This window comes from Oncorhynchus gorbuscha, linkage group LG12, assembly GCF_021184085.1.
Source record: "Oncorhynchus gorbuscha isolate QuinsamMale2020 ecotype Even-year linkage group LG12, OgorEven_v1.0, whole genome shotgun sequence".
Lineage (NCBI taxonomy): Eukaryota > Metazoa > Chordata > Actinopteri > Salmoniformes > Salmonidae > Oncorhynchus > Oncorhynchus gorbuscha.
This window is the reverse complement of record NC_060184.1, coordinates 70,569,308-70,585,294: the sequence shown is the minus strand read 5'-3', so window position 1 is coordinate 70,585,294 and position 15,987 is coordinate 70,569,308. Positions and strand designations below refer to the sequence as shown.

Sequence of the window (15,987 nt, the reverse complement as noted above, 5' to 3'; positions counted from 1 at the left end):
GTGGTGGTCCCAAAAGCATTGTGGGAGGCTGTGCCCCAGAGTACTCATGGGGATTGGACACTTTGGGGTCACAAAAACACTCCGCCGCCTCCGTCAGGGATTTTACTGGGGGCAGCACAAGAGGGATGTGGAGGACTATTTCTGCCGCTGTGACAACTGCACAGCGAGAAAGGGCCCTCCAGGCCGCTCTCATGCTCAGCTCCAACAGTTCCCAGTTGGGCCTCCCATGGAGAGGGTGGGAGTGGATGTAGTTGGGTCGTTCCCCACCACATACAGTGGAAAACGCTGAGTGCTCATGGCCATGGACTATTTCACAAAATGGCCCGATGCCTATGCTCTGCCTGACCAGGAGGCTGAGACCATCGTCGACGCCCTGACAGCGAAGATGTTCAGCAGGTTTGGAGCTGCAGAGTCCATTCACAGAGACCAAGGCAGAAACTTTAAGTCCTGTGTGTTTGCCACCATGTGTGAGAGGCTGGGTATGCACAAGACCCGCACTACTCCTCTCCTCAAAGTGATGGCCTTGTGGAGCACTTCAACAAAACGCTTGGACAGCAGCTGGCCAGAGTCTCTGCCAAACACCAGTGTGACTGGGACAGACACCTGCCTATGATCCTCATGGCATGCCACTCCGCTGTCCAAGACTCCACCTCCTGCACGCCTGTCCTCCTCATACTGGGGAGAGAATTCCGCACCCCTGCAGAGATGGCATTTAGTCGGCCACTGGATAGCCCTCCTGTTCCCCCGGGGCCGGAGTATGCCCGGAGACTCCAGGTACGCCTGGAGACAGCCCACACTTTCGCCAGAGAGCAGGTGAATGGTGAATGCAGGTGTGAGGCAGAAGAGGAACTATGATGTGCACACCCGGGGAAGGCACTTTGTGGCTGGGGAGCTGGTCTGGGTCTACAGCCTCCTCAGAAAGAAAGGCAGATGCCTGGAAGGATGGCGGAGAAGTAATGGCGAACTGAATGAAGTTGTGTAGAGCAACTCAAGATAAAACGTAATATTCAATATCGGCAAGTTAGACTAAAATATTGGCACTACACAATCTGGTGGGTGATAACCTTCAATCTGGATAATAACACAAAACAAATCTTAAGACTAGAGACATTTATCGACAAATATTATGAAAACAAGCAACACCCAAACATGACGGAGAGTAAGACAAGGGAACCAATTCCAAAATGAAAACATGACTCTTCTACTGACACAGACGATTTAATACTTTCACCACCGGGAATGGTAAAGGTCGAAACCGATCTGTTAAAATCAATAAATGACAAACTGGGTATACTTGAATTAGTTAGTAAGGATATAAAAGAGTTGAAGGCAAGCCTCGAGATGAGTGATGAAAAAGCTGCGACATTGGAGAAGTAAACAAACAAGCTAAAAGGGACAGGCCTCTCTCATCTTTTTAAGTGCGATAACTTGCACAATTGGTGGCTGACTAAATACTTTTTTGCCCCACTGTGTATGTATGAAAAAAGTATCTATACACTTCCTGATAAACTCAGTCACCGTATTCATTGATGTTATTCTCAGAGGCTACACGGAACATATCCCAGTCCGCGTGATCAAAACAATCTTGAAGCATGGATTCCGATTGGTCAGACCAGCGTTGACTAGACCATAGCAAGGTTACTTCCTGTTTGAGTTTCTGCATATAGGAAGGGAGTCGTGATCAGATTTGCAGAGGGCAGGGCCTTATAGGCATTTTGAAAAGTTGAGTAGCAGTGATCCAGTGTTTTTCCAGAACGAGTACTACAGTCAATATGTTAGTAGAACTTCGGTAGCATTTTCCTCAAATTTGCTTTAAAATCCCCAGTTACAATGAATGCGGCCTCAGGACATGTGGTTTCCAGTTTACATAAAGTCCAGTGTAGTTCTTTGAGGAACCTCGAGGTATTGGCTTGAGGGGAATATTTACGACTGTGAATATAACCAAAAATAATTATCTTGGGAGGTAATATGGTCGGTATTTGATTGTGAGGTTTTCTAGGTCGGGTGAACAAAAGGACTTGAGTTTCTGTATGTTATCACAATCACACCATGAGTAGTTAGTCATGAAACATACACTCCTGCCTTTCTTCTTCCCGGAGAGTTCTTTATTCCTGTCTGCGCGATGTACTGAGAACCCAGCTGGCTGTATGGACGTGGACTGTATATCCCGAGAGAGCCATATTTCTGTGAATCCCTGATCTGTCTCTGAGCTAGTCAATCCCTGATCCTCACACTGAGCTAGTCTACTTTATTATCCAGAGACTGAACATTACATTCTGGGCTAATGTAAGAAATAACCCACCAAAAAAAACAAAATACTGCAATGTTGCATAGGAGCTAGAAGCAGAGCTGCCATGTCTGTCAGCGCCATCTTCTTCCATCATGCCTCTTGGCCACTTTCATTTATTTGACATGATTGTGATATCATTACAGAGCTGAGAAAGATTGCCTGGCCTACTTTGCAGAGCCACAAATGTTTCTTTCTAGCATGTTCTCAATTTGCTAAGTGCATCGATCATTTAATTATGTTTCCCCTCCAAGTGCAGTGATGTGGTTTAGGAGACAGAGAGAGTATATTTCTACAGGGGCTTGTTTGTTTGCAAGCTAGCTCCAGAACACTCCAGAAACTATTTTGGCTGTGTTAAATTAATTGAAGAAGTTAACAATAGCCTCCCCAACAATAGCAAGAAAGTCTGGAACGGATCTGTTGTGCTTGTAGAAAAACATGTTTAGCAACGTCAGGCTTTCAGACTTTGATCAATGATGTTTTGATTTTGTGTCTGAACTTTGAGGCTCAACTATGTTGTGTCTCAGTCTTCTATCGACAAGGTGTAATTTTAAATTACAGATTCTAAAGGAAAACATTTATTGAGTTCAGATGATTTGATTTGATTTGAATTTCTTACAAGTCTTTTTAGAAATGGATAACTAAATAACCCGTTCCCATCCTCTTGCTTCCCCAGAACTATGGACAGTGCGGACACATTTTGAACCATGCAGTCACTGTTGTACAGATGTAGGATTTTAATTTGATCACCCTGTTGCATGAGAACTGTCCTACAATGCATGAAATGTAAAATGTGTAGTGTATTTGCAGTTTAAAAAGACTTCTGATGTTTGTAATTTTCACTTTGAAATTTCACACTTATTAAAAATGTATCAACCCCTACAATAATGTAAATTATTTATAATCAACATAATAATTCACATTTCCGGTTGCTGCAGGATTATTTTCTTGCTGTAGCAAACTGGCTCAAATTAAGATCCCAAGTCTGTACATGACAAGGAGCCACAGAGTGTACTATTAAACCGAGACAAGACCGAGACGAACCAGAGTAGTGCCACCACAAACTAATGGGCATGATGTCTGATGTTGATGTCTTATTTGGTCACATTTGTTTCTGTTTTGGTCTTTCTCCAGGCCCTGATGTCCCGTTTGTAGCAGTGTACAGCACACAGGACAGACAGAGTGAGTCTTCTAGTTAAGATTCTATTTGGATTCAGTTGCATGAAAACATAGGTATGGGGTACTCAACTCTTACCCTAAGTCCCGGAGCCTGCTGGTTTTCTGTTTTACCTCATAATTAATTGCACCCACCTAGTGTCCCAGGTTTAAATCAGTACCTGATTAGAACAATGAAAAAAGGCAGTGGAACTGGATTTCAGGTCCAGAGTTGAAGGTCATGGGTCATAAGAGGAATACATCACACAGAAAAATAGACCACCCAGACACACAATGCATGATCTTTATTTCCTCTGTCTTCAATATGCCTTTTTCTCTTGACACACACACACACACACACACACACACACACACACACACACACACACACACACACACACACACACACACACACACACACACACACACACACACACACACACACACACACACACACACACACACACACACACACACACACACACACACACACACACACACACACTAACTCCATTATACTCAGTTCTGATTGCTGACTTGCCTTGTAACTGTCAGGGAAAAGATGATTCATGTCAGGAGGCAGATGATTTGAGGATCACTATGCACACACAAACGCGCACACACACCTGTAGGACATCCACTCCTCTCCATGAGTAGAACATTCAGCATCACCCCTGAAATATAACTCTTTAACACCATGGAGATAAAACAACTGTATCTATCTCTGTGTTTACAGAATAAAAACCCTGCCCTCCACCCCTGATTCACAAAATAACCACCCACAACTGTGTGACCTCATCAAACAGGGACAGCATACTAAGATTTACCATTGACAGCACAACAGGGCCAGTCTGCTTTCTGCTGTCACTGTTTGCAGCCTCAGCCCAGTCGGTTGGCAGACACTGATTACATTACCTAACTGTGTGGATGCCCTCATAACAACATGACCTTCCCACTGTAATGAAAGACGTACCCTGTCTTTGTTTACGGTTAATTACAGACAGCATGTACACTTGGAGGAATAGCAATGTGTACAAAGTGCACTCTGTAGTCATATTTTAGTGCATATTGTAGTAAACAAACAACTAAACAAGCTACTTTTGGCAGGAACTCTGCTTTCTAACTGGAACCACTAAAGTAGTTCTGAAATTAGAATTTAATTGCTGATGTGGCGGGGATAAAAACCATGCTGCATTGCTGGATTTGTTGTGTACTCTGTGGAGACCACACGCACCCACACACACACACACCCACACCCACACACACACACGCACACACACACACACACACACACACACACACACACACACACACACACACACACACACACACACACACACACACACACACACACACACACACACACACACACACACACACACACACACACACACACACACACACACACACACAGTCAGTCAGGAGAGAACACTCTTCACAACTTCTAGCCCAACGTTCTACCACAACACCTATGCCCTTTGAACACCTACAGTATGTGCCCTTAGACCATGGTAGCCATAGCAACCTTAGCCATAAACTAAGGCCATGATGTTTATCACTGCAGAGGTGTTTGACCTAGAGACCAATGAGAATCTGAGGATGAGGCTGGACTCCATGCAGATGCCCCGCGTGGAATACAAGGAGATCAACATTGAGGATTACAGTACGTTATGTTCTAAAAATAATGGGAATGACATTTCAGCAGCACATTTTACATAATGAAAATGTATCTGCTAAAGTCTGTTTTCTTCAGATGAACAGATAATGAAGCCATAGTGCTTGTGTACAACATGCGTACTGATCACTCTTTCTCTTGTTGTGTAGCACTAACGATGCAGATCCTCAAACCTGCCAGCTTTGTGGACTCATCACACTATCCTCTGCTCCTCCTTGTGTGAGTATACAGACCCTAACACACACACACACACACGCACACGCACACACACACACACACAGACCAAAAATGTATTTTACCCTAACCCTTGACCTAACACGTAACCTTAATTCTAACCCTAATTATAAACCTAAACCTAACCCCTATGTCTAAAATAGCCATTTCCTTGTTTTACGATCCTTGTGAGGACTTCAGGTACCCACAACGATAGAAAAACCAACCCACACACACACAACTGCTCTAGCGACTATGGTGTTGTATACAATGTAGCTATCCATCTCCATTGTCAGCTCTTGACACACAGAGACCTTCAGCTACTCCATACCAAGTGCTGCTTCATCAGGAAAGATACAGTGCATTCAGAAAGTATTCAGATCCCTTTACTTTTTCCACATTATGTTATGTTACTGCCTTATCCTAAAATGATTCAATTGTATTTTTTCCTCATAAATCTACACACAATAGCCCATAATGACAAAGCAAATATTACATTTAGGTAAGTATTCAGTCCCTTTACTCAGTACTTTGTTGAAGCACCTTTGGCAGCAATTTCAGCCTCGTGTCTTGTTGGGTATGAAGCTACAAGCTTGACACACCTGTATTTGGGGAGTTTCTCCCATTCTTCTCTACAGATCCTCTCAAGCTCTGTCAGGTTGGATAGGGCACGCCACTGCACAGCTATTTTCAGCTCTCTCCAGAGATGTTCGATCGGGTTCAAGTCTGGGCTCTGTCTGTGCCACTCAAGGACATTCAGAGACTTGTCCTGAAGCATCTCCAGTGTTGTCTTGGCTGTGTGCTTAGAGTTCACCCCCCCCCCACAGTTTGAGGTCCTGAGTGCTCTGGAGCAGGTTTTCATAAAATATCTCTCTGTACTTTGCTTCGTTCATCTTTCCCTTGATCCTGACTAGTCTCCCAGTCCCTGCCGCTAAAAAACATCCCCACAGCACGATGCTGCCACCACTGTGGTTCACCGTGGGAATGGTGCCAGGTGTGACGCTTAGCATTAAGGACAAAGATTTCAATCTTGTTTCTCATGGTCTGAGAGTCCTCTAGGTGCTTTTTAGCAAACTGCAAGCGGGTTGTCATGTGCCTTTTACTGAGGACTGGCTTCCGTCTGATCACACTACCAATAAAGGCCTGATTTGTGGCGTGCTGCAGAGATGGTTGTCCTTCTGGAGGTTTCTCCCATCTCCACAGAGGAACTCTAGGGCTCTGTCAGAGTGACCATCGGGTTCTTAATCACCTCACTGACCAAGGCCCTTCTCCCCCGTTTGTTCAGCCAGGTGGCCAGCTCTAGGAAGAGTTTTGGTGGTTCCCAACTTCTTCCATTTAAGAATGATGGAGGCCACTGTGTTCTTGGGGACCTTCAATGCTGCAGACATTTTTTGGTATCCTTCTCCAGATCTGTGCCTCGACACAATTCTGTCTCGGAGCTCTATGGACAATTCCTTCAACCTCAGGCTTGGTTTTTGCTCCAAATCATGTCCAATCAATTGAATGTAGGATGTTCAATGGAAACAGGATGCACCTGAGCTCAATTTCAAGTCTCATAGCAAGGGTCTAAATACTTATTTAAATAAGGTATTTCTGTTTTGAATTTTTACCACATTTGCAAAAATGTCTAAAAACGTGTTTTTGCTTTGTCATTATGGGGTATGGTGTGTTATTGAATCAATTTTAGAATAAGGCTATAGCGTAACAAAATGTGGAAAAAGGGAAGGGGTCTGAATACTTTCCAAATCCACTGTAATCACCCTCCAACTCTGAGTTTTAATCAGGGCTATTAATCTAAGGCAGAGAAGTGGCAACTCATTCTCCTCCGCACTTCCGGTAATTACACTGCAAATGAGATCTCCATCCCCCTTTAATTAACCCTCCTATCCTCCACTATCACACCATCTCTCCATGCCCTTGCCTGCAGGTTGGAGAAACATACACTAGACTATAACTTTTCGTTTTTTCACCCTGGTTTATCTCTGGATGGAGTGGCACGACTATAAAGACAATAAGTGGCACTAAAAAAAATCAATGTATAACACAATGATACTGTAAACTTAGTGTCTAACGCCATAATTCAATCTGAACCATATTTAGGTCTTGCTAAATAAGAGAGAGAGAGAGAGAGCCATAGAGCCATAGATTAGCGAGTAAACATTCCTTCTCGAGTAAACATGCCTTCTCATATCCAGCGATGGCACCCCCGGTGGCCAGATGGTGTCAGAGCAATTCCACATAGACTGGGCCACGGTGCTGGTGAGCAGCTTCGGGGCAATGGTGGTTCGCTTTGACGGGCGGGGCAGTGGCTTCCAGGGGACCAACCTGCTGCACCGCGTCCAGAGGAAGCTGGGCGTGTTTGAGGAGAAGGACCAGCTGGAGGCCCTCAGGTAGACCCCTTGGTTGTGTCCTGATTCTCCACCCTTCTACTAAACTGTGCACTTGCACACTTCCAGTCATGGATTTAAAAGCATTGGAATGGTGTAATAATTGGCTGGAGGGAGTTTTCACCATTCTTTAATCCATGTGCACACTTTGGGAAAAGGGTGGAGAATCGGGACACAACCTTAGACTTCTTTCACAAGACTGTCCTAACACTGTCATATGGCCAGCTAACTACTGAGCTATTACATGGCCAGCTAACTAACGAGCTATGACATGGCCAGCTGACTAACGAGCTATGACATGGCCAGCTGACTAACGAGCTATGACATGGCCAGCTAGCTAATGAGCTATGACATGGCCAGCTAGCTAATGAGCTATGACATGGCCAGCAAGCTAACCAGCTATGACATGGACAGCTAGCTAATAAGCTATGACATGGCCAGCTAGCTAATGAGCTATGAAATGGCCAGCTAGCTAACGAGCTATGACATGGCCAGCTAGCTAACGAGCTATGACATGGCCAGCAAGCTAACCAGCTATGACATGGACAGCAAGCTAACCAGCTATGACATGGACAGCTAGCTAACGAGCTATGAAATGGCCAGCTAGCTAACGAGCTATGACATGGACAGCAAGCTAACCAGCTATGACATGGACAGCAAGCTAACCAGCTATGACATGGACAGCTAGCTAAATAACTGAGAAGACACACTTGAAAGGGGTCGTCAAGACCAGGAAGTCTTCATTCTGAGATGAACTAATCCAAATCTAATCTCTTCCATTTCAGTATTATATCTAAAGAGCCATATGTTGACAAGACCAGGATTGGAGTTTATGGCAAGGTACGAGCTGTTTTTTCCTGATAATTTACGAGGTTCATAGGTTGAATGTAGTAGTATCTGAATGGGATGGAATTCCCTTGAACCCCTTGTATTGTGCATTATCATTCTGCATACTGACTTGATGTGCTAATCACCCTGCATTTCAATATAGAAATCACAATGGAGGCTCTTTGAATCTCTGCTTTCTCAATGGAATTTATTGAGGGTTATTTTAAATTAGCTAGCTGCACTCTTCAATTTCAGTGCAAGCTGTCAGTGTTCATGCTGACCTGTGTTTTTTCCAATCCAAGGTGTTGCAAGTCAATTTAAAATAGACATATTAGATGTGTGCTGCTAGTTTATCAGTTACCTTTGGATCAAATAGATGTAGTGTTGATAGATTCGGACACCTCTGAAATAGATGTAGTATTGATAGATTCTGACACCTCTGAAATAGATAGTGTTCATAGATTTTGACACCTCTGAAATACACATTTTTCAAAATCCAAGATGACGTAGCTGTCGGACGTGTGTCTTTGTCTTGTCCTGTCCCGTATATATATCATTTTCTTCGTAAATATTTCGTATATATTTTAATATCACTTTCCATCTACGGACTGAATATACTCTCCTGCAACCCGCCTCACCCAATGTGGTACGGATCTACTATTTTTATACTCTAGAACCGGAACCCCCATCGGAAGCTAGCTAGTAGTCAGTTAGCCACTGCTAGCGGTCTTCACCGATAACTTGGACATCAGCCAGCCCCAACCCGGTCAATTCCTGCCAGCCTGCACAGCGCGATATCAACCCAGAGCATATCGGACTGCTTTTTCTCCACCACATCTCCGGATTCCTACCGCAAGCTCTGAACCTTTATACCGGATCATCGCAGCTAGCTAGCTGCTATCCGAGTGGCTACTCCTGGCTAACGTCTCTGTCCTGAAGCAAGCACCAGTTAGCCTGGAGCTAGCTAGCCCTGCCAGCCAAAGAGGTCCACCAGCCAATTCTTGGGCTACAATACCTCTTTTGCCAATTGACCTTGTTGCTTTACTGCTGACACGGAGCCCCGCCGATCCATCACGACGATTTCAACAAGCTCTTCCATTGCGACGTCGCCGGAAGCCCATCTACTTGCCCCGGCCCACAAGCTGTCTGAATCACTGTGTCTCCAGCTCACCTAGCGTAGCAGCGACTAAGGAATTGGCTACCTGACTCATCTAGTGCTACTCATTGGAACCTATGATCACTCGGCTACACATGCCTCTCCCTAATGTCAATATGCCATTTCTATTGCTGTTTTGGTTTGTGATTATTGTCTTATTTCACTGTAGAGCCCCCAATATGCCTTAAATAGCCCTTTTGTTCCACCCCTCACATCTCACCTGGCTTAACTGGTGCCTCTAGAGACAAAACCTCTCTCATCGTTACTCAATGCCTAGGTTTACCTCCACCGTGCTGTTGACTTCTGTAACCGAAAAAGCCTTGGTTTCATGCATGTTAACATTAGAAGCCTCCTCCCCAAATGTGTTTTATTCACTGCTTTAGCACACTCCACCAACCCTAATATCCTAGCCGTGTCTGAATCATGGCTTAGGAAGGCCACCAAAAATCCAGAAATGTCCATATCTAACTATAACATCTTCCGACATTATAGAACTGCCAAAGGGGGGCGGAGTTGCAATCTATTGCAGAGATAGCCTGCAGAGTTCTGTCATACTATCCAGGTCTGTGCCCCAAAAATTTGAGCTTCTACTTTTAAAAATCCACCTCTCCAGAAACAAGTCTCTCACTGTTGCCGCTTGTTATAGACCCCTTCAGTCCCCAGCTGTGCCCTGGACACCATATGTGAATTGATTTCCCCCGATCTATCTTCAGAGTTCGTACTGTGGGTGACCTAAACTGGGATATGCTTAACACCCCGACCGTCCTATAGTCTAAACTAGATGCCCTCAATCTCACACAAATTATTAAGGAACCTTCCAGGTACAACCCTAAATCCATAACCATGGGCACCCACTTAGATATCATCCTGACCAACTTTCCCTCTAAATACACCTCTGCTGTCTTCAACCAGGATCTCAGCGATCACTGCCTCATTGCCTGCGTGCGTGATGGTTCCGCGGTCAAACGACCACCCCTCATCACTGTCAAACGCTCCCTAAAACACTTCAGCGAGCAGGCCTTTCTAATTGACCTGGAAAGATATTGACCTCATTCCGTTAGTAGAGGATGCCTGGTTGCTCTTAAAAAAGTGCTTTCCTTTCCATCTTAAATAAGCATACCCAATTCAAAAAATGGAGAACCAAGAACAGATATAGCCCTTGGTTCACTCCAGACTTGGCCCTTGACTAGCACAAAAACATCCTGTGGCGTACTGCATTAGCATCGAATAGCCCCCGCAATATGCAACTTTTCAGGAAAGTTAGGAACCAATATACTCAGTCAGTTAGGAAAGCTAAGGCTAGCTTTTTCAAACAGAAATTTGCATCCTGTAGCACTAATTCCAAAAGGTTTTGTGACACTGTAAAGTTAATGGAGAATAAGAGCACCTCCTCCCAGCTGCCCACTGCACTGAGGCTAGGAAACACTGTCACCACCGATAAATCTACGATAATCAATCATTTCAATAAGCATTTTCCTACGGCTGGCCATGCTTTCCACCTGGCTACCATTACCCCGGCCAACAGCTCAGCACCCCCTGCAGCAACTTGCCCAAGCCCCCCCCCAAGCCCTGCTGCCAATGACTGGAACGAATTGCAAAGATCACTGAAGCTGGAGTCTTATTTCTCCCTCTCTAACTTGAAGTATCCGCTGTCAGAGCAGCTTTCCGATCACTGTACCTGTACACAGTCAATCTGTGAATAGCACACCCAACTACCTCATCCCCATATTGTTATTTATGCTCTGCTCTTTTGCACCCAAGTATCTCTCCTTACGCATCATCATCCGCACATCTATCACATCACTCCACTGTTAATGCTAAATTGTAATTATTTCGCCTCTATGGCCTATTTATTGCTTTACCTCCCTAATCTTACTTCATTTGCACACACTGTACATATATTTTTCTATTGTGTTATTGACTGTACGTTTGTTTATGTGTAACTCTGTTGTTGTTTTTGTCGCACTGCTTTGCTTTATCTTGGCCAGGTCGCAGTTGTAAATGAGAACTTGTTCTCAACTGGCCTACCTGATTAACTAAAGGTGAAATAAAAAATAAAAAATAAAAATGATAGATTTTGACACATGAAATAGATGTAGTGTTGGTAGATTCTGACACCTCTGAAATAGATGTAGTGTTGGTAGATTCTGACACATCTGAAATAGATGTAGTGTTGGTAGATTCTGACACCTCTGAAATAGATGTAGTGTTGGTAGATTCTGACACCTGAAATAGATGTAGTGTTAGTAGATTCTGACACCTCTGAAATAGATGTAGTGTTGTTAGATTCTGACACCTCTGAAATAGATGTAGTGTTGGTAGATTCTGACACCTGAAATAGATGTAGTGTTGGTAGATTCTGACACCTGAAATAGATGTAGTGTTGGTAGATTCTGACACCTCTGAAATAGATGTAATGTTGGTAGATTCTGACACCTCTGAAATAGATGCAGTGTTGGTAGATTCTGACACCTCTGAAATAGATGTAATGTTGGTAGATTCTGACACCTCTGAAATAGATGTAATGTTGGTAGATTCTGACACCTCTGAAATAGATGTAGTGTTGGTAGATTCTGACACCTGAAATAGATGTAGTGTTGGTAGATTCTGACACCTGAAATAGATGTAGTGTTGGTAGATTCTGACACCTCTGAAATAGATGTAATGTTGGTAGATTCTGACACCTCTGAAATAGATGCAGTGTTGGTAGATTCTGAAACCTCTGAAATAGATGTAATGTTGGTAGATTCTGACACCTCTGAAATAGATGTAATGTTGGTAGATTCTGACACCTCTGAAATAGATGCAGTGTTGGTAGATTCTGACACCTCTGAAATAGATGTAGTGTTGATAGATTCTGACACCTCTGCAGGATGTTCATAGAGGGAAGCATAATTATGTTACCTCTGGCCAAGTCCATGTGTCTTACTGGGAAAAAGACAGCTGATGTATTAGAGCATGTCCACATAGGCTTAGCTTCATACTGAACTAATCATCCACAATGAGGAACCTAAACTATGGAGGAAGCTGCAACTTTCAGTAATGGTCTTGGGACATTTTGCATTATTCATGAGCTACTAGCCTGGTCCCAGATTTGTTTGTGCTCAATGTGCTGTATAGCATGACAATGACCATAGGAAGATGTCACAAACAGATCTGGGACCAGGCTAATGATCTACTGCTCTTGGGTCCCCAGACTCAGTCTTCAAACTGAGCTTGAAATAAACCCAAAGGTTATCTGTCTATAAGCATCGGTTACAGTAGCCTGTGGAGAAGCTTGATATTGATGGAGGATCTCTGTTTCTATCTGCCTGTCTGTCAGGTGTATGGAGGCTACGTGACCAGCTTGTTACTCAGCGCCGAGGATTCCCTGGTGAAATGTGGTGCGGCTCTCTCACCCATCACGGACTTTGACCTATATGGTAAGATTTGTGTGCCACTATGGTGCCAGACAGATGCTGTCAGTGTTAAATACACCAGCACCATCCTGCCATGGTATCAGCATCACCTCACCTAAAAGTGTGTGTGTGTGTGTGTGTGTGTGTGTGTGTGTGTGTGTGTGTGTGTGTGTGTGTGTGTGTGTGTGTGTGTGTGTGTGTGTGTGTGTGTGTGTGTGTGTGTGTGTGTGTGTGTGTGTGTGTGTGTGTGTGTGTGTATGAGAAAGAGAGACTTGGGAGGGAAGTGTGAATTAAAGCAGGTGTGGGTGTCAGACTGTGGTTTCTATCTGAAAAGCTGCTAGAGAGAGTGAAAGGTAGTGTCTGGTGCTGGATGTGTTTGAGTGCTCACCTGTCATGAATGAATACTCGTCACTAAGAAGTTCTTAAAATAAGAACAGCTACACATGACATCATCTGTAGTCTTTTCTGCTGTTTATGATGTATTTAGGTATATGAGGTATAACACGCTATATGGTGTTGTTAGAGCTAGCTTTTACCACTACATTCATTCCTTTTGACGACCTCTCTTCCAGCATCAGCGTTTTCAGAGAGATACCTGGGACAGCCCAAGCCTGACCCAAGAGCATATGCGGTATGCCTTCTTTATTCAGCCTTCACTTGGACTCCATATGTATGACCTCTGTGTTTTTCTATTGGGTTGTTAAATAATATCATTGGCATTCATCCACAGATGGCCAATCTAGCACACAGGGCATCTCAGTTCTTGGACAAGAAGTTTCTGATTGTTCACCCAACAGCAGATGGTACGAGAACCTTGAATTCAAACATTTCTAGCCCAATAAAATAATTTGTGTTTTTAACAATAAGATGATATGTGTTGGTTTCCTTTTCTCTCACCAGAAAAAGTGCATTTCCAGCACACAGCGAAATTCATCGCCCAGCTGATCAATGAAAACGCCAACTACACTCTGCAGGTGGGGGCTACTTCCCAGAATTACACACATATAAATTAGATGTATAGAATGGCTACCATCAATAAGGTGCACCAATTTAACTGTAACTCTCAAGAAAATGTGTCATGGGAAGCAGAGACATTGCTCATATGCTAAATCAAAATTCTTCACAGTGATTTGTCCTGTTCGATTTCTATGGAGGTACCTTTTGGGCTGGAGCTGTTGTACAGAGAAACCACTGAGGAGTTCTGTAATCCCACGCCAGCAGAAGGATTACACCACACAATCCCCCCCCCCATCTCACTTAATGGGATTATATTCCCCTTTTATGATGCTTGCTTTCACAGGGTCGTCTAATCCCATTAAGATATGGAGCATTTAGAAGTCAGTGTTTAGTTTATCTCTGCCCCATAGGTCCCCTTATATGCCCCGCTGTGTGTTGACTGACTAAGCCTCATCAGTAATTCAGCCACTGGGAGTTGTCTGATACTTTAAATTAAGGGGCTTGATTGATGATGTTAATCATAATATGTTTATATGGCCTAGATGTGCATCCAGAGAAATGTGATTGGATGTGTGGTGACCAGTGTGCTGTGTTCCCCCTCAGATCTACCCAGACGAGGGCCACTTCATCCACACCGAGGCCACGCGGCAGCACCTCAGCCAGTCACTGGTCAACTTCTTCGAGGAGTGTTTCCGGCTACCGGACAACGTGTTCGAGGAGATACTGGAGGAGGAGATCGAAGAAGAGGGTTAGCCTGGGCAAAACCAATCCCCCCAAACCAGAGCTCCAGTCCGCGCCCAAGCACAATGCCAGCCCCCATACCTGGTTTCCACAATCCACATGATATGCAAGCTCCTCTTGGTTTAAACTTTCTTTGGCCCTTTTTTTGTTTTGTTTTCACCTTATGTGATTCCCCTGCATTTCAGCATGATCATCCCTGAGACTGACATGTTGCAGATCAACCCTGAGACTGCCGCGTTGCAGATCAACCCTGAGACTGCCGCGTTGCAGATCAACCCTGAGACTGCCGCGTTGCAGATCAATCCTGAGACTGCCGCGTTGCAGATCAACCCTGAGACTGCCGCGTTGCAGATCAACCCTGAGACTGCCGCGTTGCAGATCAACGCTGAGACTGCCGCATTGCAGATCAACCCTGAGACTGCCGCGTTGCAGATCATCGCTGAGACTGCCGCGTTGCAGATCATCCCTGAGACTGCCGCGTTGCAGATCATCCCTGAGACTGCCGCGTTGCAGATCATCCCAGAGACTGCCGCGTTGCAGATCATCCCTGAGACTGCCATGTTGCAGATCATCCCTGAGACTGCCGTGTTGCAGATCATCCCTGAGATTGCCGTGTTGCAGACCATCACTGAGACTGCCGTGTTGCAGATCATCCCTGAGACTGCCGTGTTGCAGATCATCCCTGAGACTGCCGTGCTGCAGATCATCCCTGAGACTGCCGCGTTGCAGATCAACCCTGAGACTTGTGTTGCAGATCATTCCTGAGACTGCCGTGTTGCAGATGCTTGCTTATCTCCTCATCCCGTTTTTGTCCTCCTACTCCTCCTCTTCTTCACCTTTTGAGTCACCACGACTCCACCAGAGACCATCTGCAGCCATTTTGTTTACATCGACACAATGAATACAACTTTATGATGGAGGGATCATTAGCTGATGTCATATCTGGAACAGCGGTCGTGTCAGGAATAGGCGTGCTCCTCGGATTCCAAATGACTGGTGAGAGGGAGGGAACATCAAACTCCACACGCAAACTTTAGCAGTCAGTGAGGAGAGGGAAGACTTATAGCACAGACTTTGGGGTCAAAGTTACAGGCGCCACATGGGATTTTATGGGTCAAACTGGTTCCAGCCCAGTGTCTGTGGGTCGAGGGTAGGGTGTCTGCTCCTATTTTTTAAATCGTGAAAATAGA

General features: G+C 44.6%; 1 protein-coding gene across 5 annotated transcripts in view; it reads left to right on the top strand.

Annotated features, from left to right (window-relative positions):
* dpp6a (dipeptidyl-peptidase 6a) overlaps nt 1–14,816 on the top strand; it is a 345,755-nt gene extending 330,939 nt beyond the window's left edge. For all 5 annotated transcript variants that reach the window (XM_046292853.1, XM_046292856.1, XM_046292855.1 and 2 more), the window contains 10 exons: nt 3,422–3,469; nt 5,007–5,105; nt 5,267–5,336; nt 7,526–7,720; nt 8,503–8,557; nt 13,024–13,123; nt 13,672–13,730; nt 13,830–13,902; nt 14,000–14,073; nt 14,660–14,816. In XM_046292853.1, coding sequence (XP_046148809.1) covers nt 3,422–3,469; nt 5,007–5,105; nt 5,267–5,336; nt 7,526–7,720; nt 8,503–8,557; nt 13,024–13,123; nt 13,672–13,730; nt 13,830–13,902; nt 14,000–14,073; nt 14,660–14,809 — 923 coding nt within the window. In that variant the 3' untranslated portion in view covers nt 14,810–14,816. The remainder of the gene's footprint in view (nt 1–3,421; nt 3,470–5,006; nt 5,106–5,266; nt 5,337–7,525; nt 7,721–8,502; nt 8,558–13,023; nt 13,124–13,671; nt 13,731–13,829; nt 13,903–13,999; nt 14,074–14,659) is intronic.
* Nucleotides 14,817–15,987: the final 1,171 nt, after the last annotated feature.